Here is a 24,536-nt window from a genome sequence, read left to right as displayed (position 1 = left end):
GAGCTTGAATCTGTGAATCTGTGAGCTGCTCAGATGCTGTTCCTCACTATGATGAAGGTGAAAGAGTGTTAACAATAGCAGTATTGCTGCTGCCCTCATCCCTGTTGGTACCAGTATTGCTGGGTTTATCTGCAGAATCAGGATTGTATTTGTTTTTTCTCTTCCTTCCTAGGGCCCTCGAGGCTTTCCTGGTGCTCCTGGTCTGCCAGGTCTCAAGGGTCACCGGGTAAGAGACAAGGTTTTCCCTCTGATAGAGATGATATTTCCTGGCAGTTTCGGAATGGAGATTTTTTTTTTGTATCTGCAGAATTTGCCTACACTACAGACAAGGCAGCTGTAGCAGAATTATTGGCATTGAGAGAAAGAGGGCCTTGCAGAAAATCAGTGCTATTCCCCTTTAAGCTGACCTCTGTATTACATGCTCCAGTACTTTCTTCACTCTATTTTCAAATGTTCTGGGAATCTGGAAGGAGCTTGCATGAGCCCTGCCAGGCTTCAGGAGGCGCAAACCTGACAGTTCTCTCACTTTGTTGGCAAGTCTTGCATTAGGGTGGGGAACTTGAGAGGTGGATATGTTTGCAACACGGAGTGATTACAAATTACCAAGTTTTCTGGCCAGAATTTTACTTCAGGGAGGAATAAATTGGTTTCCTATGGCTCAGTGCCTCCTTCTTGTTGTTTCAGGATTTTTTAAAAAAACTTTCTTGTTTGAAAAAGGAAACCAAATCCAAGGAAATGTACCTTGTACAAATGGTTTCCATTTAGGAAATGTTTAAAAACTTCATTCCATCTGGGGTTTTTTTTGTTTTCTTTTCTTTTCTTACTCTTACCACCTTAGATCCATTCTTAGTACTTTAATATCAAGTTACTTTACAATCATAGTAGGAGTGCTCTCTGTGTGTACATATATGAATACAATTCCTTTGTATTTTCATAACTTACAGGGATTGAAAGGACTTGACGGTCCAAAAGGTGAAATTGGAGCAGCTGGAGCAAAGGTATTTTTATGGCCCAAGCAACTAAATAATTAAGCATGTTTTGTGTAATACCAAAATCCTATAAGGCAGGAGATCTTTTGAGCATAGCTTTGTACCCTCTCTGACCTTTATGTGGGGGACAGAATTCAATAGTAAGGGATCACTGGGTGAGCTGAGTGCTCTATTTGTGACACACGTACTGAAGACAGCAGAGTCTCTTAACAAAGGGCCCATGCACATTTTGCACTTGGACATTCATGGTTCTTGTTAGCTCTATGTGACCAAGTTGAACATTTTTTAATATAATCAAATAAAGCAATGCATAACTAAAACCTGACTCTTCTCTTTCAAATTATGGTAGATTGGCTTAAAAGGAACAGGCATTGGGGAGGATAGGGGGATATATTTTAAGCAAACCAGCTATTTTATCAGTTTAGTCTCTTAGAATTTTTGATCCCCATTGGCATTGCACCACTCTTACCACTTCAGATCAAAGCAGAGGTAACACAGGATACTCATCTGGAGCGAGTTCTTTCAAGATAGGTGTTAAAAGATGTTTTAAAAGAGCATAGTACACTTGTTTCAGGATTTTCCACTTTCATAACTGCTGATGCTGAAATATTTTTGGCCTGGCATAAGTGATAATTGAATGTGGGAGAGAACTATTCCTTTAGATTAAAAACATAGTAAATGAAGTGAATTTTCCAAAATCTAAATTTAAATGTGAGATTAGTACTTAAAGAGAGTTTATGTAAGAAAAGATTTCTTTCCCAAGATTGCCTACCACTTTCTGTGGAGGCAACAACAGCAGCCAGTCTTGGCAGAGATCACAAACACTGAGAACACATAAACATGTTGTTTCTATCAGTGTGGGGAACAGTGCCATGTGTGATGCACACAAGTACCTGTGCAAATCTGCCCCGAGGTCCAACATAAGCACAGAGGATGGGGGTAAAATGTGACTCAATTTTCTTTTCACCCATTTCTCTAATTCTGTCATTTCATTTCCTTTTCTAGGGAGAGTCTGGACCAACTGGAGCCATGGGTCCAACAGGTCCTCTAGTGAGTGTCACATGCATTGAATATTGCAGAAGTGATTGTACATCCAATTGCTAATGGGAATTTCAGGGGTTTGACATCTGTATTTGAGCTCATGGAGCTGAACTTTCCCTTCATGATGGCTTCATTTTTTATTACTCTGACAGTGAATTTGGTCCACTGTAAGCTGTTCTTCCCCTGCATTCACACTCATAGGTAATAATGTTAAATCAGAAGGCTCAGCAGAGATTTGGCTGTAGGTGTGGTGATGGTTTCCCAACTCATGTAAGTGTGGGGGGATAGCTTTTTCTTTTTTACATGTTGGTGCCTCATATGGAGTGAATTCAACATGAGAAAAACTGGCTTGGGTTGCTCTGAGGTAGAACTGGAGTAATTTAGATCAGGGATAAACTAGTTAAGAAAACCGTGGACAGAGGATTTTGGAGGTTACAGTGAGGATAAGTATGCATGACCCGGAAGTGAAACGGAGAAATTTTTTTTTAGAATAATTTTCATTCACGTGTAGTTTTGGACAACTGAATATGCCTGAGTAGTGTTACATGACAAAAATTGACTCTCAGCAGTGCTTCTGGAAGTAAAGCCTCTTTCTGATATCAGATAATGGCATCTCTCTGTGAAGCACTATGTTGTGTGTACAATGTAGTATCCCTGAAGTGAAATCTAATTTGAAATGAGATTTAGTGAAAGAAGTTGCATTGTTGTCACTGGTGAGTAAATACAGAATTTATTCTAAAGTGTTTAACACTAGAAATACTGTTGGAATGGAAAACCAGAAATTACAGTTTATTAAATCTCTACTGGGCAAGCCTATGAGGCTGTAGGGATTTTTATGTGTTGTTACTTCTTTTCTGCTATAGGACAAGATTAGTTATTCCTGCAGGAGTGAAAAAAAACAACCCTTTTTATTATTCTAACGTGATGACCTCCTAAATAATGCACTTTTTGTTCTTTCTTCAAGGGACCTAGGGGGATGCCAGGAGAAAGAGGACGAATTGGACCACAAGGTGCCCCTGTAAGTAGAATATTCCTTCTCTCTTGTACTACTGCTCTTGTTCACTTAAATTTAAATCCCTGAGCCTGAAAGTGTTTGTTCATGTGACTTGCTTGTCACTTGTGTTGTGAGTTCTGCTATACCTTAGAAAAGGTTGGGGCTGAGCAGTTTTGTTGCATGAGATCTTTACTATAAATTTGAGAAGTTAAAAACAGTTTTAAAATGAGAGTGGTAACTATATGGTAGATTCTCATAGCAGAGCTGCTCATGAGTCCAAATACCATCACAGCATGATTTTCTGGGATATAAATATGTTTTCTATGTTTCTGTGAGATTTCTTGTGAGAGGTTCTTTTCAGCAAAAAATACTGAACAGGAAATAAGAAGTTTTAATTTTGTCTGGAAAAAGGTTTAAAATAAATGTTTAGATGAAGTCTTTCAATTTGGATTTCAATTTAGATGAAACCTAAAAATCTAATTCCAGATGATAAGGCTATCTTCTTAAAAATATTTTGATTTTCATCAAAAAGGGGATTATCCTTGATGTGAGATTATATTTGAGCTGCTGCTTTTACATCCAGCGTCAAATATTTATCTGGCATTTCTCCCCATGAGTTTTATATGATCCATTTGTGTCATGTGCCCCATACAATGACACTCTCAAAATATTGTCCTTTCTGAAAATACAGAAATCCATTAACTCAAATGGGAGCATAATTTCTTCCAGAAGTTTTCTATGACAGTGTTTGGAGGAATGTGCAATCCAGCATTTCTTCAATCACTTCAGTATATATAGTTTTATCACAAATTCTGACAACAAATAATTAAAAAAAATAGGTAGAATTCTCACAAATACTCTGTATTTTCTATTTTTGTGTCTAGGGTGGACGTGGCCAGCATGGTATGCCTGGGAAGCCAGGCCCAATGGTAAGTGATTGAGTCTCAATCACCCACTTTCCCACTCTATATTTCCACTTGCCTTTTCTCACTACCAGAAAAAAAAAAAAAAAAAAGTTGGCAGTTGCTGATATCATTTAAGTGCATCTGGAATTAATTATCTGGGAATGATTCCTGTTTCTATTCATTTTAGTTTTAGTGCTGTCCTCTGCAAAATTGTCCTCTGTAGTTTACTTCATTGAAAGGTTTTAATTTGCACAAGTCAGCCATATCATCTCCTGGGGAGGTGATGCTCTGCTGCCCTTATGGGGTTCATATGGCAGGGAAGGAAGTGTCTCAAGTGCATGCACTGCAATCTAAAGCAGTTCATAATTGCATGCTAGCCTCCTTCACTTGAAATGATGGCAAATGAATCTTGTTAGCAAGAAGAAAGGCACTCACTGATAGCACAACTTGCTCCCTGCAATTATTCCATTACCAAATGTGTAAAAGGGCCTTTTCATTAAGAACAGTCACTTTTTGAACTGAAGGACAGATGCCTGTGTCTGAATATCTGGCAAGCTGAGAGAACCTGGCTTACTTGGCTGCTGAAGTTCTCCCACCATGGCAGCAGGGCTGCAGAGGAGGAGGACATGGCTGTTTACACTCAGAGTGTCAGAGTAGCACAGGATGTTGGTTATGGTCTTACAGTTCCATCTCACACTGCATTTGCAAAATACATTTGTGTGAATTACACATGAGTCACAGATTATTCCCACACATACAGTTAATTTTTTGTTGCTTTTGCATGTGGAAACTGGTGATGGTTTTGTACTATTTGTGCAAGGCCAATTTCCACTTCAAAAATGTGGTATTTAGGTTTGCTTTTTTTGAAAGTGTCACTTGTAGGATATGGATAACGGCTCCTACCCATTGATGTAGTCAGCCTTTATCATTTTGTGATGGTCAGCTTAGAAGAAAACAAAAACAAAACACAAAACCCAACAACCAAACACCCCAAAAGCACTGCACCAAAAAAACCCCTCAAAACCCTCAACCATGCCTGCCTGCAGTTAGAATTTAATTCTGTGCATACTCTTTATTTACTTGAGACAAGGTTCTGAGAAAAATTAATTTACCTGTGTCATCTTGATAAACAGACTGTTTTATTAAACACTTCATTAAGAAATTATTAATAAACAATTAACTGTAATAGAAGCTCAAAAAATGAATGTAAATGCCTAAAAGCTACAAAACAAAATTATTTAGCATAACATGAATGAAAGGTAAGTTGTTAGAAGAAACTTTCAAACAAACAAAATATTTTTTTTCAGTGTTTAAAACAAATTATTAAGTTAAAAGAAGCTAGGTGGCAAGCTATGAGGTTTTGCATTAAGCTTGTAATTTTTCTTGGGCATAAAAATGTGAGGTCAGCTTCACTGGACATGATAAGTTGTTTAGAAAATCCCATTAAGTGTCACAAGGGAGATACTCGTCCTTAATTCACATGCTTCTCACTGGAAAAAGCATTAATGAAATGTGCTGTTAATTGGGTCAGTGCAGTGGTATAGCCTAATCCTGGAAGTCTTCCTGCAACAAGAGAGAGATTTAGCAGACATTATCTGTGATCCAGTAAACTGGGACATAGGTTTTCAAAAATACATTTGGTGAGCTGTTGCATCAGTTCTGTAGAAATCCAGTGCAAGGTCACAGCAGAAATGTTGTCTGTAATTAATGCTTGGTGGGACAGATTGTTCTGATTAAGTTTGTCAGGAGAGCTTATTACATCGAACATTTTTTCTCAGCATGAATCATATTTTACAAAAAGACAGAAAATGAGGAAAAGATAAAGAGGAATTATCTGGGAACAGTGTTGCAGTGAGTATTAATAACCACTGCGTGCCGCAATCCCAAGACTTTGGAATACAGTGGAAAATTCTCTTGAATGTCTTGCTCAGGACAAGAGACATTATGGAAATGGAAATATCTTTGTCTCTCTAGCCCTAAAATTTTGATACAAGATCTGTGTTTTACAACTTGAAAATTAATTCCCCTGTGAATTTAGGAATCTTAATTCCCATAATTGTTCGTTGCAAATTGTGTACATTGCAATTCAGGCACTAGTAGCTGAATCAAGAGCTGTAGCTTTGATGAAGCCAGAAAACACATTGTTAAAGACCTACACCACAATTCCATAAAATGTATGTGTACTGCTTAAAAAACTGATAGTTATTTTGGTTTTGTTATAAAAATGTTTTATGTCTAAAAATTACATGTAATTCTAGACCCACATTTACTGAGTGATGAGATACTAATCTGTGTGACCTAAACAGCTGAATTACAGCTTTGTGTGTCTGTCTTCTATAGGGCCCACTTGGCATAACTGGATCTCCAGGTTTTCCTGGTATTCCTGGTATGAAGGTAAAAAATAAGATGAAATTGTCTTTTTAAAATGTCTAACAGCACACAACTAAAAATGTGTACTAGACTACACAGAGCTCACACTGGTGTGCGTACAGATCCCCAGGAGCTGCTGTGAAATCAGTCAAGACCTTCAGGCAGAAGATAAAACCCAAAACCAAATGAAGCAATTGCAATTCACCACTGTTAAGATACTTTGCTTTCCCCTTTGCTCGTGTCAAAGGGTGATTATAAGCTGACTGCCATGCTGTGCTTCAGGAATCTTGTCAAGAATATTCAAAGAATAGCAAGATACATTGCTAGAAGTGAGGTTGTGAGGGCAAGTCGAAGACAGTATGGAGGCAGGACCTTCTAGTTTTGGCCAAGAACACTTTTTGAAATGATCCAATCTGGTAAGGGACATAAACCTGTACAGAGATGTGTGGTTCATCACAGTAGGGCAAATTACAGTTACTACTTTTTATGGCTTTGAGTGATTGGGTTGTGAAATGAAAAACTTTCATTTGCTGCATCACTGTCTTTGTGGCACTTCCCTCTTGCTTTTTCAAGAAAGTGCTCTTTTTTATTTTATTTTTATTTTATTTTTAATTTTTGCTTCTTAGCCTTGAGCCAGTGTCTTCAGAGATAGGACGATATATAGCTTCCTTATACTTCTTTTCCATGCCCTGCATCCTGCTGCTCCTCTTTGTCCCTTTACACTCCTAAAATACGATAAGAAAATGTTATACAAGAAGAAACTCTCAATTGGTCAGGTCGCCAAGATCAGCAGATGTTTTGTGTTGTTGTGAAGCTGGCAACATTCATGACACAGTTTGGAAACAAGTCTTAATAACAGTATCAACTTAATCACAGAGTCATAGAATAGCAGGCTGGAAGGAGACCTCTAGGATCATCTGCTCCAGCCTTTCTTGGAAAAAGCACAGTCTAGACAAGAGGAGTGTACAGTAAAATGGTAGCCCTTGAAGTGCATGTAAAATGTTTTAGTATGGCTCAGCCTGGTTTTACCTAAGCAAATGTTTAAAAAAGCTGTCACATGATGAATCATTTAGAGCTTTTGAAAAGGAGATGCTACTTTCAAGTTTGATTATCAGATCATGTAAAATTGGAATAGTTGCTTTGAACTCATAAAAGCTCAGCAGATTATACAATGAAGATGTGATATTAACAGCCATCTGTTCCAAAAGGCGTATTTCCTATATAAAATTAAAATTCAAAGAAGATGCTGTGAGGAATTTATCATCCGGTCTAATCTTACAGGGATTTGATATTTAATAGAGTTCTGTAACAGTGAGTTGATCTGTGCTGTGCAAAAATACCCCAAATCAACCAATCCCAGATGTGTTACCATCTAAATCTTAAGCCTTGCTGTTAATGAAGGTTAAAAAAAACCAACTTGTAAAATTACAGGCTCATAGTTGGATTTTAGAGAGACAGGTCTGTTCTTGATCTTATTTGGACTCCTGGATAGTTCAGTTTTTCTGCAGTTTCCTTGTCTTGTATACATTGAGAAAAAAAATAAAAATCCATCTATACTTTTAATATTCTCATTCACCCAGAAGTAACAGAAGCAAAATTAAGTAAGCAAAATTGTATTTTAAGGATAATAAACTGTTTCAAACATGAATTGTTTTTCTTTTATAAGGTCAGTATTCATCCTGAGTTACTTTATAGCATTTCTTTTTAGAGCAAACTAATCTCCAGTTGTTTTCTCATGTGGAATCCTAGGGTGAAGCAGGTCCAACAGGTCCTCGAGGTCCTGAAGGTCCTCAAGGACAAAGAGGTGAAACAGGTCCTCAAGGCCCAGCTGGGTCACAAGGCCTTCCTGTAAGTACCTTGAATTGAGTTCCTCAGTGCTCAGCTTGTGCATGCTCGCCTGTTTATGGGGGTTTTTAGTGCCCCAACTGGAACCGTGTTTTATTCAAATTACCTTTTCTCCCCAAGGAAAAGAGGTCTCATTCCTTGGGGTTTTTTCAGTGCTAATTGTATTGATTATAACTATTTGTTATTTTATTTCAAGTTGCAAAACTGAAAGTTACACAGCTTGATACAGTCTCAATCATAAAAGTACTTTAAAACTTAAGTTTAAGCATAAGAACTTCAGCATTAAAGTCTCATTAACTTGCCTGCTTTATTGCCCATTTTACCATTTGCATGTGTTGCTGCATTTATTTAATAGCCTTAATTTTCTGGTTTTTTAGAGTGGATAAAATAACTGTCTTCTGCTTTTGTGATTGAGGCCCATCTCATTAAAATAATTTTTAACGATTGATATCTTATCTTTAGGGTGCTGAAGGGACAGATGGCTCCCCTGGCGCAAAGGGCCCTACTGTAAGTAATCATATTTCTTCTCGAAGAAATTGTGTAAGTGAATTTCTTTTATTTCCTTGTTTTGACTGTGTTTCCTTACTGTGCTTGCTGTTTGTATTTGTAGGGCTCTCCAGGCACTGGAGGCCCCCCTGGATTAACAGGACCCCCTGGCTCCCCAGGACCACAGGGCAGCACCGGCCCCCCCGGGATTCGAGGCCAGCCGGTAACGGGGTCTTTGTCTCTTTGGGAAATGTAGGGTCTGGCACATGTGTCACTCCATGGGACTGAGGCAGGGATTAGCAATGGGCTTCCTTTAAATACACCAGTAGCATGCCAAGGAGAGTGCTAAGACTAGATCTTGTGAATCAGCATACCAAAATACCACTGCTTCTTTGAAATAGAAGTTTGTAATATAAACCTGGGAAAAGAGATTTCTTTAAGTTTTTGTATTGATAACATAATAATAAGCATAATAAGGGTAAACATGAACCATTATAAGCATCATATTATACTGCCTACAATTAGTGACTAAAGTAGGAAATGTTTGTTTCATGGCATAATACAAAAAGGTGAAGTGGTTAATGCAGACTTTTAACTTTACTGGTGCAATTCATGTGTTTATTTTCAGGGAGACCCTGGTGTCCCAGGTTTCAAGGGAGAAGCAGGACCCAAAGGTGAACCTGTAAGTCTCTATATGCTTTTTAAGATGAAGAGGAAACACAGAGGCTTTTATAGCCATGTAACTTTTGGGGCGAAACTGACTCTGCAGGGTTTGAGTTGGTTTATCAACCAATTTTCAGCTTTTCTTTCTCACCAACTAAATAATCATGTAATAACTGACAAAAAATGTAGAAGTGAAGTAAGATTTTCTTTACCACTGTCTTATCCTTTGAAAATTTCTATTAGAGTCTCACTGAATTTTGACTCCTTTTCAGCTTAATCAAATACAAATTATTGTGGGTGATTATAAGAAGCAGTGTATATCCCAACTGCAGAATTACAGTTCATTAGCTTATGAACATTGTAAAGGAGAAAAGCAGATGCTGAAAAGCTGTGATTTTTAACTGATCCAAAACCTAACTATTTTTTTCTCCTTTATTTGGAAAAATGTTTATAGTGTCCAGAAGACAGTCTGTTTCAATATGCCTGAGAAATGGTGAGCTTAACAATGCTTATTAAATTACCATTTTATTCTCACTAGGGCCCACAAGGTCCTCAGGGTCCCATTGGCCCCATAGGTGAAGAAGGGAAAAGAGGTCCTCGAGGTGATCCAGGGTCAGTAGGTCCACCAGGTCCTGTTGGAGAGAGGGTAAGAAATCTAGAGGAAAAGTATGACTTAAGAGATGCACTGCTAAGCTGAAAAACCTTTTGACCTACCCTTGGATGTTCTTATAGCTTGACTGTGGATGTAGTCAAACCTTACTTTCCTTTCAGTAGTTACTACTGTGTGTTATTTTTTTACACTGGATACTTTTATGTGGAGATTCAGTGCCCAGGATAGTATGGCAGGAGATGGAGATAGCACAAGCTCCTCTGCAGGCTTTTTCTTACACCTGTACAACTGGTCATCTTTGCTTTCAATGAGGCTGTTCACACAGAAAGAGCTGTCCAGCACACATGAATGAGACACTGATATTTTTGCCATTCTAAGCCATAACCCTCCCCAAGTTTAAGTACCTAAGTAAGAAAATTGTAAGGAAATGAACTGAATCTTCAATCCATAATTCTGGTCCTTTATTTGTAGTAAGCTATGTAAAAATTAAGATAATTATATCTACTGCTTTTCCTAGGGTGCTCCTGGTAACCGTGGTTTTCCAGGTTCTGATGGCTTACCTGGACCAAAGGTAAGTTAAATCAGTGTTCATCTTTATTGTGTAGCTTGTTAAAACTTCATATATCCAGATATATAAAAAGAAAGTGTTCCATTAAAAATGTCTGCTTCTGGGCTAAAAGGCAGATCCAATTTGCAAATGCCAAAAGGGGGTCTGAATGTTTTGAGACAAAATTTTTTTGGGAAAAGTCACATTCAGTTCCCATGATGTTTAGTTTTGCTTGCTTGCCCCTGGCTTAATGCTCCCTCATTTTGAAATGTGCACAGATAAGGGATTGACCTGTTCTACTACTATATTGCTTTATGTATTGCTGTGTAGGAGGGGGCTCTGTGAAAAATTGCCCATTCTTTGTGTCTTGGGTGATTTTCTGGACTTGTCCCTTAAAAAAAGATGGGTTTATCTGGCTTTCCTAACTGCTCTAACGCTTCCAGGGAAGTGACTCACACAGGCATTTGTCTAGTACTTCTGTAAGTTCCTAACTTGGTAAAAACAGAGGGATTCTAAAATGCTTATATAAACTTGCTTTAAGGAGGAGACAACTTTTAAGTAATAATTTTGGGGAGAAAAGATAATAATTAAGAATCCGATAACAGTAAATGCATTAATGATTAGTAAACTTATTTGCAGAAATAGGTCCTTAATAGAAGATACAGTTTTTATTTAACCTTCTGTCACTGTTCTAGCTATTGACTAGTAGCTCACTGGTGTCTTTCTAGGGAGCCCAAGGAGAGCGTGGTCCAGCGGGATCTTCTGGACCTAAAGGAGGTCAGGGAGATCCTGGACGTCCTGGTGAGCCTGGTCTTCCAGGTGCAAGGGTAAGGGACTGATAGCAGTACCCTATAAACTGTGTACCTTTCCTTTTTGAAAGGCAGCAGTGAATGTTTGGGAATTCAGGAGCTGTTATACAAGGGCAGACTGGTTTCAGTGGTGCTAAAGGCCAAAAGACCTGTCTTTGTTTCCTGCTGATGTTGGGAAGCACAGGTTTTGTCTTAGAAAAAGGAAAAATAGCCCTGACTGAGAACAGCTGATGCAAATGAAAGAAGTGTGTTTGTAAAGCACAGTTGCCACAAGTAACATGGATTGAAGGCCAACCCTGATTAAATTGGTGGCTGAGAACATAGACAATTGAGTGGTGCATATCACCTAGAGATTTTTTTCAGGAAAATGATTGGAGGGCAATTCACAGTATCAGAGAAAGGAATAAAGGGAGCAGTAAAATGTGATATAGATCATGGTAGAAATAAGGCCTGTGAGAAGCTCAAAAGGTATAAGGCAAGAAAAGAGAGAATAAGAAGGAAGATCAAAGATAGTGAGGGATGAAGCTGTAAAGTAAAGTATGAAGACCTTTGACATAGAGAAATTCGTGCTGTGGTAGTAACTGAGCATTTCTTTGGGATTTATTTATGTTTCTTTCTTGTTTCAGAATTATAGACCTAGTCCTAACACCAATACTATTCATGTTTTTAGGGTTTGACAGGAAATCCAGGTGTTCAAGGCCCTGAAGGAAAACTTGGCCCCTTGGTAAGTGACAAAATCTAGTCTTTTCAGTTAATGTCACAGTAATTCAAAGGTCCCACCTCACTGAAATTGCTTTTATTAACATGAGTTTTCTTTATTTGTTAAGGCTCATCTTCTCTTTTGAAAGTTCATTTTACATTCCTAACTTCAAAATTAGTACCAATAACCTTTCTTCAGTTTTGTCTGTGTAGCAGTGTCTCTTGCTTAAGAGCTGCTGCATCACTGTTAAATGTTTGAACTAACTATTTTTCTAGTTGTCACTTGAAGGACACAATAAATGATTTGTCATGATGCACTTCTAAATGCATAACATTTGGTTAAATCTGGAAGTATGGCTGTTGCTATATCTGCTCTAAAGGCATTTTGACTGATAAGTGAAGCCCCAAACCAGGCTAATGTCATTTTCTCTATATATACAAACATTTTCTTGAGAGTAATAAGTTCATATGAATAAATATATTTAGAATTTAATGTGGAAAATGCTTTATCTCTGCAGGGTGGTCCTGGGGAAGATGGACGCCCAGGTCCAGCAGGTTCCATAGGAATCAGAGGTCAGCCAGGCAGCATGGGCCTTCCTGGGCCAAAGGGTAGTAGTGTGAGTATGGCAATCCCTGTTTGACTTGAACCATTCCTGTATATTTTAATGGATGAAAAAATATCTAAACCTGATCATTTTTATTTCTGCAATTTAGGGTGACCCTGGAAAACCCGGAGAAGCAGGCAATGCAGGAGTCCCAGGACAGAGAGTGAGTGTGGCTGTTATTTGCTGTGACTATGGAAAATGGTGCTTTTCTGTTATGTGTATTCACTATACAAGATTTCTTCCCCTGTCATTTCAATGTAGGGAGCCCCTGGTAAAGATGGTGAAGTTGGCCCTTCTGGTCCTGTTGGCCCACCAGTAAGTCAGCTTTTACCTCTGTCTGCCTGGCACTCCATCTACTCACCCCTCTTTTGGCTTCTCTTCTTATCAACCTTCATTCCAGTTGTTGATCTCAAGCAAAAAATTCCAAGAACATTTAAAGAAAAAATTGTCCTAGAAAAATTGCTAGCTTTGTATTAAAATATACATGTATTATCAGTCTAATACCTTTTACTAAGCATTATAAAAAATAGTGCAGGGAGTAAAAATTATCTTAGTTAATTTTCCCATCTTTCTTGGTTTTAATGGAACTGAGTGTTTCCCTGTTGCCAGACAACCCTTAGGGGAAGAATTTTAAAGAAATTATACACATCTTATTACGTCTTTTAGCTAGGCCATCTTGTCCTGGGATAATTAAAAATGTATAATAAATAAAGACCTAATAGAAAATATGCATATTCAGAGAAAAGAAAAATTGTGGACCTTGCCTATATTCCTTTTCTGTTTGCTTACTACTTCCTTTTGCATAGGGTCTGGCAGGAGAAAGAGGAGAACAAGGCCCTCCAGGTCCTACAGGGTTTCAGGTATGTGCATACATTTTTTTTTTTTTTTTTAAATTAAAAAATAAACATCCATGTCTTTATCAACTTAAACTGGAGAAATTCAATCAAGTGATGTAGAATATAACTCAACTTCAGAACTAAGGCAAGGATGTTCAAAATAATTAATGATCCATGACTTTCATATCAGCTGTGCACTAAACCAAACTGGCAAAGGCTTAATTACCAGCTCTGTATCCCTTGGGAAAACCTTTGATATTAATCAGTTTTAATTTGAAGATTTTCCAAAAAGTTCCAAATATGTAGCAAAATAATTGTCTTGATAATGAAGTAATAATTAAATCGATATCTCTTTATAGAGAACTTTACTTTCAGGGCTGAGATGTCTTGCAAATGTTAAGGAAGGGTTTCCATCTATTTCAGAGAGGGGGAAACACTTTGGTGCAATATTCATATAACTCTCCCTTGGGGATCTCTGAGGGTGTGCTCTTGTATTGAGTGTACTGCAACATTTATGATCTTGGTGTCCTAGTTAAGTCTGGATTTACATAACTTTCTATCAATTTAGTGACCATTTTATTTACTTTTTTCAGGGCTTACCTGGGCCACCAGGTCCTCCAGGTGAGGGAGGAAAGCCAGGTGACCAGGTAATGTATATGTAAAACATAACATTAAAAAGAATGCAATTTATAAAGTAGCTTTATATTTTCTTCTCTTTCTGATTGAATTTCCCACTCTGTTTCAAGATACTTAATTGATATAGTTTGCAAGCTGTCCAATAACTGCTCTGGCATAAAATAATTATGAGAATCTGTGTTCTGGGAGTGAACTGGACTATCACCTCTTGTTATTGACAGATAGGATTTAGAGCTGGCCATCTACATTCACAGTACTTTGTAAATAAAAATGTTTGTCTCTAATTTCCATAACTACAAAGTTATGAATAATGATTTCATTCTAATGTGAATTTTGTCCTTAGGGTGTGCCTGGAGATCCTGGAGCCGTTGGTCCATTGGGCCCCAGGGTAAGTGTTTTCTTTCAGAGTTTAGATACTCATGACAGTTCTCTGAGGTTGGAAGTTGATGTGTAATATACTTTAAGAGTTTCAAGTCAGTATTTGACCTTTTTCGCCATCAACAAAATGGTTGTAAATATGGATATGTTTTAAGATAGTTTCTGTAAAATCTACCACCTTTAATGATTTTGTAGCTCCTGAAGTGATGTTAAATAGTAGCTACTAAATGATTTGGTTTATGCTGTGAAATGAGAGTTTTTATTTTGCTGAGTAACATATTTCCCCCATCTCTAACAAGGAAAACCATAAAGCTAGTTTTAATTTTATCAGTTCTTGTAGAATTTTTTCACAGGCTCTACTGCACTTACAGTGTATTTAGGATTTTGTCTACCAGAATTCTACCCTGCCATGTAAATAAATGATTATCTTCCATTTTGTAGGGAGAACGTGGCAATCCAGGGGAAAGAGGAGAACCAGGTGCCTCAGGACTCCAGGGTGAGAAGGGTATGGCTGGAGGCCACGGTCCCGATGGCCCGAAGGTAAACTGAGTAGAGATTTGCATTGCTGCAGTGATGTGATCTATAATTCTGCTCATTTATATGATCATAAGAAAGAGATTTTTTTTCATTATAAACATGAAAGGCATCTCTGTTCTTAAGGAAGGACACACAATGCCAATTATAACAACGTTAGTAACTTGAAACATATTTAAATGCTGAGAATTCACAGTAGAACTGGGCAACGCAATTTCTGAAGTGCAGAAAATCTTCTAGCAATGTTGTAAGAGCCATACCAGTTTACACAAAGACACTTGGCAAGGCTAAGCAATTAAAAGAAAATGCTGAAAGCTTGATGCCTGCATGAAGGTACCTGCTATGGATGTGATTAGACCAGCATAGTCAGGTCAAGCAGGGAGTGCCTCTATTTATGTGAGACCTGTAATAGACATGAGCATCTCTGTTCCTGGCAACTTCTACCTTTACCTAGTTTCTATACTAAACCTATGTGACATCAAGAAAGAAAGATTCCCAAGCTTCTTTTTTAATCTGTTTTCATCTCGAGTATGCACTGATTAAATACTAATAGGTTTGGAAGAACTATGGTATTACAGTTGAACTTCCTGAGTAACACAGTGGGAAAAGAAAAGTATTTGGTTGTGAATGAAGTCCAAATTTCAGATAAAATTATTACTTAAAACTGTACCCCAGAGACTTCAACACAGGCACAACATGTTCTGCAGCCTAGAGACAAAGATGTTTCTCAGATGAATAGGCAACCACTTGTTTCTTGTTCCAGGGAAGCCCAGGCCCTAGTGGGACACCTGGTGATCCAGGCCCACCGGGCCTTCAGGGCATGCCTGGAGAGAGAGGGATTGCTGGAACACCTGGCCCTAAGGGTGACAGAGTAAGTCTGTTTATTACTGTCCTCCTGAGTAGAATGACCTGTCTCTTAACACTGCAGTTATTCCAGGGTATGAACTAGTCAGCATTCAGTGTCATAACTGGGACTTTCTGGGTGTTTTCCATAGGGCGGCGTAGGTGAGAAAGGTGCTGAAGGTACAGCTGGCAACGATGGGGCAAGAGTAAGTAAATCTGTCTCTCTCTTTGGACCCACTCGTCACACACGGGTTTGTTTACTGTGCTAGGAGACTAAGCTTGTAGAGATAAACACTATGCACTGTACTATCATGTTATGTCATGGGCTTACTCATTACCTCACCCTCCAAATTTTCACATTTTTCAAGACTGCTGTGCCTGTGTGCCCTATTTGGTATCAGCAATAATGCCAGTTAAGAACTCAATTGGAAGGATTCACAGTTGATTTGGGATTTGTCTAAGTTGGCTGTAGTAAAAAATGTGAAAAAATGAACAGGCAGAGATGAATATGCAAAAAGCAAACCTTCTATCTCTCAGTCTTGGACTAAGGCAGATGCCTCCTTATTGTCTGCATCGAGTTGCCCACAATCTGTCCTGAATTTCACAGGTTTAAATTCATGTAAATGTACTAAGCTTCACATATGCAGTAAGTTGTTGGTACTTCTGGAAAGTTTTGAGTCTCCGTTGCATTAATAAGGTTTCTAGTCTGTTCAAGACACATTGCACACACTCTGCTGCACAGACCAACTGTCCAATTATCCCAGTTGCACTGGGCTTTCTTTGTCTGCACTGACCATTTTTCCTTCCCAGATGTTATTTGAGTTACTTTTTACATGAATTGAGAATATATCTGAGATTCTTGGGTTGTGCAAACCGGTTGGAGTACTAGCTGCTAAGCTTTTGGAAATCTGAGGTACAGTCAAAATACAAGGATCCTGTCTGAACTAAATTTATTGTTAAAGAGCAAGAAATTTTTTGAGAAACCCTACTATACAGAAGCTCTAATAAAATTGTTATCTGTGAGCTGGACTTGGTTATCTAAATCAAACATTATCCAAAGATACAGAGCAATTCTTAGTTATTGTAAGGGATGTCTAGGGCTTACAAGTAGTTAATGAAAATGTGAAATAATGGTGAGCTGAAGAATCATTATGTGGAGTTGGTGAGTTTGGGTGGAGAGTTTGCAACTTACTTGCCTGCCTTATGAAGAGATAAAGGACATTTTTGAGTAGTTTGTAAGATATAAATGAATCTTCAGAAAAAATGATGGATACTTTAAAATTAATAAAAATAGTTGAATACTAACAGTAAAGAAAGAGAGCTCTTTGCAAGTAGGAAAAAAAGACTTGGTTTCTTTTTGAGAGAGCAAAGTAAAGCTGGGTTGTTTTTTTTTTTTTTGCATCATTGGCCTTATTCATGAATATTGCATAATGCAGATGATGGACTTAGAGAAGAGAGAGAGAATGAAGGAAATCAGATATTTTGTGGGGAGTTTGGTCATTGGGAGAAGAAATGCAAGTCAATTTTAGATAAAGAAGACAAAAGAAATTTCCAGAGATGAAGTAGAAGAATTCAAAGGAATGAAAAAAGGGAATGATGATATATGAGAAGTTTTAAACTGTCTTTTTTGAGCATCACTTTTCTAACTTCTTTTCATCTTAATTTGTTCAAAAGGGTCTCCCTGGTCCAATAGGCCCAATGGGTCCAGCAGGTCCCACTGGTGAAAAGGTAAACAGATTTTTATTCCATTCCCTACTGAAGTTTCTTAATATTATCAGACTTCATTAGTGTTTCAGTGACAAAACAAGTAAGTTACTTGGGAAATAAAATCCTTTCATTTTATTTTAAGGGCGAACCAGGTCCTCGAGGTCTAGTTGGTCCTCCTGGTTCTCGTGGAAACCCTGTGAGTAAACATGACTTGTTTTTTTCTGGGATAAGTTAACAATATGTAACACTGATCCAAACTCCAGGCATTTTTCTTATTTGCTGATATATTTTCCCTTTTTCTTTCCCCTTTTCTTTCCCTTTTTCTGTAGCCAAATGTGAAGTTCTGACTTGTTGCTGTGCACTTGCAAAAGTATTACCAGATTTTCTTCCTGTGACCTATACTTGTTTTAGGGCAAACTTTACAGAGTTGCCCTCACTTACCTCATTCCTGAAACTGTTCCCACTTATAATTGTGTCAATGTTTTAAAAAGCGTGGCCCTAGCAGATACCACTGTACATAAACAAATATTTAATGGGCAAAGCACAGAGGTAATCCTTAGTTCACCCAGTTATGTAACTTGTCATCTTCCATCTATTAGTGACTTGGAGTATTTTAAGGGTTGACTTGAATTAGGAAATTAGAGGCTCAGCCCTTCTAGATCCTTCATACTATTTGAAATTGATTATGTCCCTGTCATAAATCAGAACACTCTTATTTCCAGTATAACTTGGAGCAGCTTCCACCCTTTTAGAGAGTGCTGGAGTTGGCAGCCTTCAGCTACTTCTTTTCCAAGCAAATGTTGTGTGGAAAGCTCAGTCGAAGCCTGTTGTGACCTTATAGAAGGGTGTACCCTTCTTTGAACTACTGGTTTTTTCCCCAGTGTGATTGGAGTGGTAGGTTGAATGAAGTGTGTGCTCTTTTGCCATCCCTGGAAGGGGTGTGTTGTAACCAGATTTTCTCCTAGTGCTGTTTTAATGCTTGCCTTCCATCTCTGAATTCTGAAAGCTCAATACAGTCTTGAACACATAGCAGCTTTTAACATCATAGCTTACATCCTTTATTTTAGGATTAAAAGATCATTTGGTTCTGACTAATAGAGCAAAAGTATAATAGCACGAGGGTAAATAGTTAACATCTCTTCTGATATATTGAACTGTAACTGATGCTGTCTGTAGAAAGATGGTTGTTAAACCAAGTTATTTCAATTTGTCTGACCAGGGTTCCCGAGGAGAAAATGGTCCAACTGGCGCTGTTGGTTTTGCTGGACCCCCGGTATGTGTTTTGGAACACTAATGAGTTTCCTGTACTCATGCTTTGACACACTTAATTTCCTTCATTATGAATAATTGCTATGTTCTGGATCGGGAGTCACATTTTTGCTGCAAAAATAGCTGTTTCTTTCTCCCATCAGTATATTAGGTGAAGGAAAGGGCCAATAAGCACCCTAGACAGTTGAAAAGTGGTTTTCTTGTTAAGATTATGTAATTGCTTACAAGATTTCATATTTTCATTAGTATATTATGTTGTTCCTTTGAGATTAAAATGAGGGAAGTTAAAAAGTATCTACTGAAGGCAGCAAAGATTTGCACCATGAATAGTGAAGTCTGGAATGAGGTGATGGACCAGATGCACTGGAATAAGCCTTCCCACAGCCTAAATATCCAGTTTCAGGATCCTTTTCACAGACTTGCACCTGCTTCCCTTGGTGGGAAAAAAAGCCTAGAAAAGACAGTGTTTGTTTTGTAGCTGCTGAGGAAAATAGAAAATCTATAGAGAAGAAAAATGTCAGCTCGATAAGTAAAACATTTAAAATGGAAATACTGGTTTCATAGAATGTTTAGAAATTGTTATGTGTGATCTTCTAAAGACCATACTGAATTGTTAAATAAATGCAGTGTTTTCTGGACTGATTTGTACCCCTGGTATATATTTTTTTTACCCTTTAGAATAATTCTCTGGATAATTATTTCGTTAAGAAATATTTGGTGTTGCCTGCCCTGATGTTTCTTCTAAATATTATTTCTTATAGGGACCTGATGGTCAGCCTGGTGTGAAAGGTGAACCTGGAGAACCTGGACAGAAAGGAGATGCTGGATCTCCAGGACCACAGGGTCTTGCTGGGTCTCATGGTCCCCCAGTAAGTATGAATAAAATAATCACAAAACCAGTTACATAGGCTGATCTTGCTTTTTTAAAAAGTTCTGGGTGTTCACTAGCATCCCTCTCTTTCTCTGTTCCTTGTAGGGCCCTCCAGGTGTTCCTGGTCTGAAAGGTGGTAGAGGAACTCAGGGTCCACCTGTAAGTACATATTATGTGTTGAGACCTGACTGCTGAAAATCTAATACTGAAATTCTATGTAAAGTGTGTACTATTCCTTATCTCAGCTTGATTTTTCAGTATGTAAACATAATTTGCTCAATAATTCAGCCAAGAACATTTTAGGTAATTAGTGCTGTGTTTCATTTGATAAAGATGTCATTAAAAAGGGGCTTTTTTTTTTTAGGGTGCTACTGGATTCCCAGGATCTGCTGGAAGAGTTGGGCCTCCAGGACCTACTGTAAGTTAATTATCATTTTCCTAGCAGATATGTTTTATAAAATGGTTACCAAGAATCTGAAGGTTGAATAAAGCAAGAAAGGTGAAGCAGTGTTTATGGCCTGATTCTATTGAAGAAAACAGTTTGTCAGCACTGACTTTTGAGACTGTTTGCATCACTAAGTAAAGCTCATTAGTCTTCAGCTTGGTCTAATGCCTGATATTGGTGCAAGGCTTTCCACTGGGTTAAGTAGGCCTTCAAATTGCTCCAATGACTTATTTGCTTAGAGGAAGAAAAAACCCAACTTATATTTTCCTCTGTATTTTACTTTTTTATCCTTTTAGTGGTGACTGAAATTAGGACACTTTTTGGAAAAGAAAGAGGCTCTACTGGTCTCTCTCATTGGTGGAGTTACTCATATGTTCCATTAAAATAAAAACAAACCCACAAACACAAAATCTCTTCTGCTCAAACATTCTCAGAAACACTATAAAAAAATACTAGCAGTGGATCAAGTTGAGGGTTGAACTCCACACAGAGAACTGTGTTATGCTTCATACGCCTTTTAATGTTATGATGAAAATAACAACTCACAGTCATTGTAAGGTTAGCAGATGTGAAGTTTATAGAAAACTTAATAGACACATGAAGCCTTTTAAAAGTATTTGAGAAATGAACAAAGGTCTATTGAAATACTAATTTGTTCCATGGAAATGAAAAGTTTGGATATGGACTTTATCTTGCTGATATTAGAAAGAATCGGCAAAGTTGAGTTTTCTAGCAGTGGTTATATACTTGTCCTTAGAATTTTCGTGTCCTGGTCAGAAAAGGGTCCAATGTAATGATGTGATTTCATTTATTTTAGGGAGCCCCAGGGCCTGCTGGGCCTATTGGTGAACCAGGAAAAGAAGGTCCCCCAGGTCTTCGTGGTGATCCTGGTTCTCATGGCCGTGTGGGAGACCGAGGGCCGACCGGGCCTCCTGGTGGCCCTGGAGACAAGGGTGACCCAGGGGATGACGGGCAGCCGGTACGTCCCTTGATTGTCCCTCCTCCAGCTCCAGGCTTGCTCTCATTGCTTATTGCTGCTGACATGACAGTGACATTGCTTTCTCCTCTGTGGATTTCAGGGCCCAGATGGCCCCCCTGGTCCAGCAGGAACTACGGGTCAAAGAGGAATTGTTGGAATGCCAGGACAGCGAGGGGAGAGAGGCATGCCTGGGCTGCCAGGGCCTGCAGTAAGTAGCGACCAGGCCATGTGCCACTGGACTGGGAATTTCTGTGTGGGATTTGCAGTGTGCTCCTTAGCATGAGAAGAAAGCTGTAAGACTCCAGTTGCAGGGGTGGAGAGAGAGAATAGTAAAAAACTTTAATTTCATGGAAATGCATGAGGTAGAAGGTTTACTTCCTTTCTATTTCTGCCATAATGGAAAGTCTGAACATGAATTAAGAGTTAGTGAGTAATAGCATTAAGGCTCCTGTCTAAAATGTTCCTATTTAACTTAAAACTTGATCCCTGAATAAAGCAACCCCACACTCTCATTTAGGTACCCAAAGGTCACTTGGGTGACCTGTTAATGTGAGTACATACTCTGTCAACACTGTTTCATAAATTGTGAACTACAGCCTTCCAAATTGCCACTACTGCTCTCTTTGCTTTCATGTAGAATTTATTGATATTTGTTGGAGAGTGTAATTATCCAGTAGATCAAGCAATGAAATAGACCATTAGTAAAAGAGTTGGTATGGAGGATCTGTTATTACCACTGGATCCATTAAGCCATTTATAGCTGAAGCTGGCCAGAAGTTTTTCCAGGCTAACAAAGTTTGTTGGTGTTGAGCCAGAAAAATCATGTTAACTATTTCAAGCTGAATTATATTTTTCTGAAATCTAAAACACCATGCCTATTACAGATAATTATATCAGACTGATTTATCAGTAACTTCTTAAAAATACAAAGTATATTAAATACCTATTAAAATTCCGTAAGAACGTTTTCTTTTAATATCAGGGATTCTTTTCATTTACAAATGTAGATTGTATTTCAGTCTGGATTCATGAGTAGTTTGGCAGGCAGCAGGTTTTTAGTGCTTTCTTTGTTTTGTGATTAAAATTTTAATATGATATTTGTCATCTTTTTTTAGGGTACTCCAGGAAAACAAGGTCCCACGGGGCCACCTGGTGACAAAGGTCCCCCAGGACCTATTGGCCAGTCAGGTGCCACTGGGCCTGTAGGTGAAGCTGGTCCAGAAGTAAGTATTACAGCATCGCAGCATGTGAGAAAGGGCAAGGTCATTCTCCTTGACTTGAAGTGAGAGGTGGAGAGCAACTTTCTAGTTCTTCCAGAAATGCAGAATTTCAGAGCTAATCAATAGTTTCTACTTTTGTTTTGTAACTCCAGGGACCTGCTGGTAATGATGGCACTCCTGGACGAGATGGAGCTGTTGGAGAACGCGTAAGAATATATTATTTTCTTAATTTTCTTCTGCAAATCCCTATTTTATTATTGACTTACTTTAGATTTTATTTTCATTCAGTTAACCTGGATGGTGAGCTTGTTCTGAAAGTGTATCACAGCTTTGAATATAGTACCTCTCAAAGCTGAGGATGCCTGGCTAAGAACACCTGCCTCCACAAACTCAGATTTGAATTCTTGCAGCAGGAATATCTTTGTAGGCTGCAATTGCTCAAAAATAGACTGGCAGTGCTACAGTTTTGTTGCTTTGGTCTAGACCAGTCCTCTTTAGATAAACAGCTGAAATTCTGCTTTACAGGGTGATCGTGGTGAACCTGGCCCTGCAGGATTACCAGGTTCTCCAGGAGGTCCAGGAACTCCAGGTCCTGTTGGCCCTCCAGGAGATGCAGGTCAAAGAGGTGAAACTGTAAGTGAGGCTTTTTGAAAAAACACTTGGTTTATCGAAAACTATTGTGTATATGCACAAATTCTCATGCATTGCCTCACATTTTTTCTGTGTGCAATCTTTGTAGGGCTCTCGAGGTCCGATGGGTCCCCCAGGTCGTGCAGGAAAAAGAGGTTTGCCTGTAAGTTGCCCATGGTCACTGTGCTTTTGTCTGAGATACCACTGAGGAACATGTGTGAGGAATCCAGCCCAAATGAGAAGGCCAAGCAGGGCTTCACCTTGTGTTCTGACTGCAAGTGGGTGCAGGTAGTTCTGAACTGCAAAGCTGCACAGAATTGGATGTTTGTATTTGGATAATCCAGTAATGCTTTGGAAGCATCTTTCTTTGGAGCATGTTGCTGTCTGGATAATGGTAGGACCTGAGTTAGCAAATGGCTGGAGTCTGGTCTAAATAAGGGGTAAAGAACTTAATGCTGAACAAAAAGAGATGTTTTTAGATAAAAATGGCAGAAATGCAACAAAATCACCTGTTCCCATTAAAAGGCCTTAATTCAACTCATGAACTTTCGACTTCAGTGTGAAAAGGAAAATAAACAAAACTCCTCTTTTTTATGTTACATAAATTTTTACAATCCAAGCCTGGACCAGAAAATTAATTGCAAACTTGGGAAATTCAAAACAACACTGTCCTGTCCCTAAGCAAATGTCATTTGAAAGGCAGTAAAGTTTATTGAGTAGTTGGTGATAATGATGCTGTTGATAAACTATTTGGAATCTGTCATTGAGAAATTTTGCATGCTATTTGGGCTGAGAAATACAGAATTGAGAACAGCAGCCACATTTTCCAATGATTCTTGAATTAGTGTAAGAAGTTTGCAATTATCAAAACTAACAACAATGAAATTGTGACAGTAATAGGAGCAAAATATTTGTGCTGCCTGGATATTGTTGTATTTAGGGAATGAACTTCAGTTGTAATTTAATCATAATGAAAGTGAAATAAGCTGTGAGAAGTAAAGTTGCAGCCTGGATGATTTCATACTGAAAATACGCTTTATCATAATGAGTCTGTGAGAGAGCCTTAATAGTTCAATCTCATCAACAAAAATAATTTGCCATATACAGTAAGGTGAAGAAATATATGAATATTAAAAAAATTGGTTTTGTATATTATATATTATCATTAGTACAGGTTCATGGATTTTTTATTGTATTATGTAGCTAAGTAGAATAAATTTGCTACAACTGTTTTTAAGCACAGCTCAGTTTTCTGTAATTATTTACTTATTCTTTGGTAAAAAATTAAGATTCTTGTAACTGCCTCAACACCATCATCCTTCTGGCTTTGAAAGGGAGGGACGTCTGAGTGCAGTATCTAAAAGCAAATAAGGGAGTTTTGAGGTTGGAGGCTTTTCCCAGTTCAGAATTTTACATTTCATCATTAATATTTACAGGGTCCCCAAGGACCTCGTGGTGACAAAGGTGACAACGGAGATAGAGGCGATAGGGGCCAGAAAGGACATAGGGGTTTCACTGGACTTCAAGGCCTTCCTGGCCCTCCTGTAAGTTGTTCTGCTTTTACTATAATTTTATTTGCTTGGTGCTTAAATAGTGTATCAGGAACATAGTTATTTGAAGTGGAA

General features: G+C 38.3%; 1 protein-coding gene across 4 annotated transcripts in view; it reads left to right on the top strand.

Moving 5' to 3' along the window:
- Nucleotides 1-24,536, top strand: part of COL5A2 (collagen type V alpha 2 chain) — a 127,332-nt gene that overhangs the window by 96,399 nt on the left and 6,397 nt on the right. For all 4 annotated transcript variants that reach the window (XM_086898424.1, XM_086898422.1, XM_023930702.2 and 1 more), the window contains 36 exons: nt 173-226; nt 945-998; nt 1,995-2,039; nt 2,995-3,048; nt 3,909-3,953; nt 6,270-6,323; nt 8,049-8,147; nt 8,607-8,651; nt 8,755-8,853; nt 9,259-9,312; nt 9,832-9,939; nt 10,421-10,474; nt 11,179-11,277; nt 11,930-11,983; nt 12,477-12,575; nt 12,673-12,726; nt 12,825-12,878; nt 13,370-13,423; nt 13,993-14,046; nt 14,379-14,423; nt 14,855-14,953; nt 15,711-15,818; nt 15,943-15,996; nt 17,465-17,518; nt 17,640-17,693; nt 18,717-18,770; nt 19,528-19,635; nt 19,743-19,796; nt 20,002-20,055; nt 20,900-21,061; nt 21,162-21,269; nt 22,177-22,284; nt 22,434-22,487; nt 22,807-22,914; nt 23,021-23,074; nt 24,348-24,455. In XM_086898424.1, coding sequence (XP_086754550.1) covers nt 173-226; nt 945-998; nt 1,995-2,039; nt 2,995-3,048; nt 3,909-3,953; nt 6,270-6,323; nt 8,049-8,147; nt 8,607-8,651; nt 8,755-8,853; nt 9,259-9,312; nt 9,832-9,939; nt 10,421-10,474; nt 11,179-11,277; nt 11,930-11,983; nt 12,477-12,575; nt 12,673-12,726; nt 12,825-12,878; nt 13,370-13,423; nt 13,993-14,046; nt 14,379-14,423; nt 14,855-14,953; nt 15,711-15,818; nt 15,943-15,996; nt 17,465-17,518; nt 17,640-17,693; nt 18,717-18,770; nt 19,528-19,635; nt 19,743-19,796; nt 20,002-20,055; nt 20,900-21,061; nt 21,162-21,269; nt 22,177-22,284; nt 22,434-22,487; nt 22,807-22,914; nt 23,021-23,074; nt 24,348-24,455 — 2,619 coding nt within the window. The remainder of the gene's footprint in view (nt 1-172; nt 227-944; nt 999-1,994; nt 2,040-2,994; nt 3,049-3,908; nt 3,954-6,269; nt 6,324-8,048; nt 8,148-8,606; nt 8,652-8,754; nt 8,854-9,258; nt 9,313-9,831; nt 9,940-10,420; nt 10,475-11,178; nt 11,278-11,929; nt 11,984-12,476; nt 12,576-12,672; nt 12,727-12,824; nt 12,879-13,369; nt 13,424-13,992; nt 14,047-14,378; nt 14,424-14,854; nt 14,954-15,710; nt 15,819-15,942; nt 15,997-17,464; nt 17,519-17,639; nt 17,694-18,716; nt 18,771-19,527; nt 19,636-19,742; nt 19,797-20,001; nt 20,056-20,899; nt 21,062-21,161; nt 21,270-22,176; nt 22,285-22,433; nt 22,488-22,806; nt 22,915-23,020; nt 23,075-24,347; nt 24,456-24,536) is intronic.

Source organism: Cyanistes caeruleus, chromosome 7, assembly GCF_971803275.1.
Source record: "Cyanistes caeruleus chromosome 7, bCyaCae1.hap1.1, whole genome shotgun sequence".
NCBI classification, from domain to species: domain Eukaryota; kingdom Metazoa; phylum Chordata; class Aves; order Passeriformes; family Paridae; genus Cyanistes; species Cyanistes caeruleus.
This window is presented reverse-complemented; position numbering and strand designations above follow the sequence as displayed.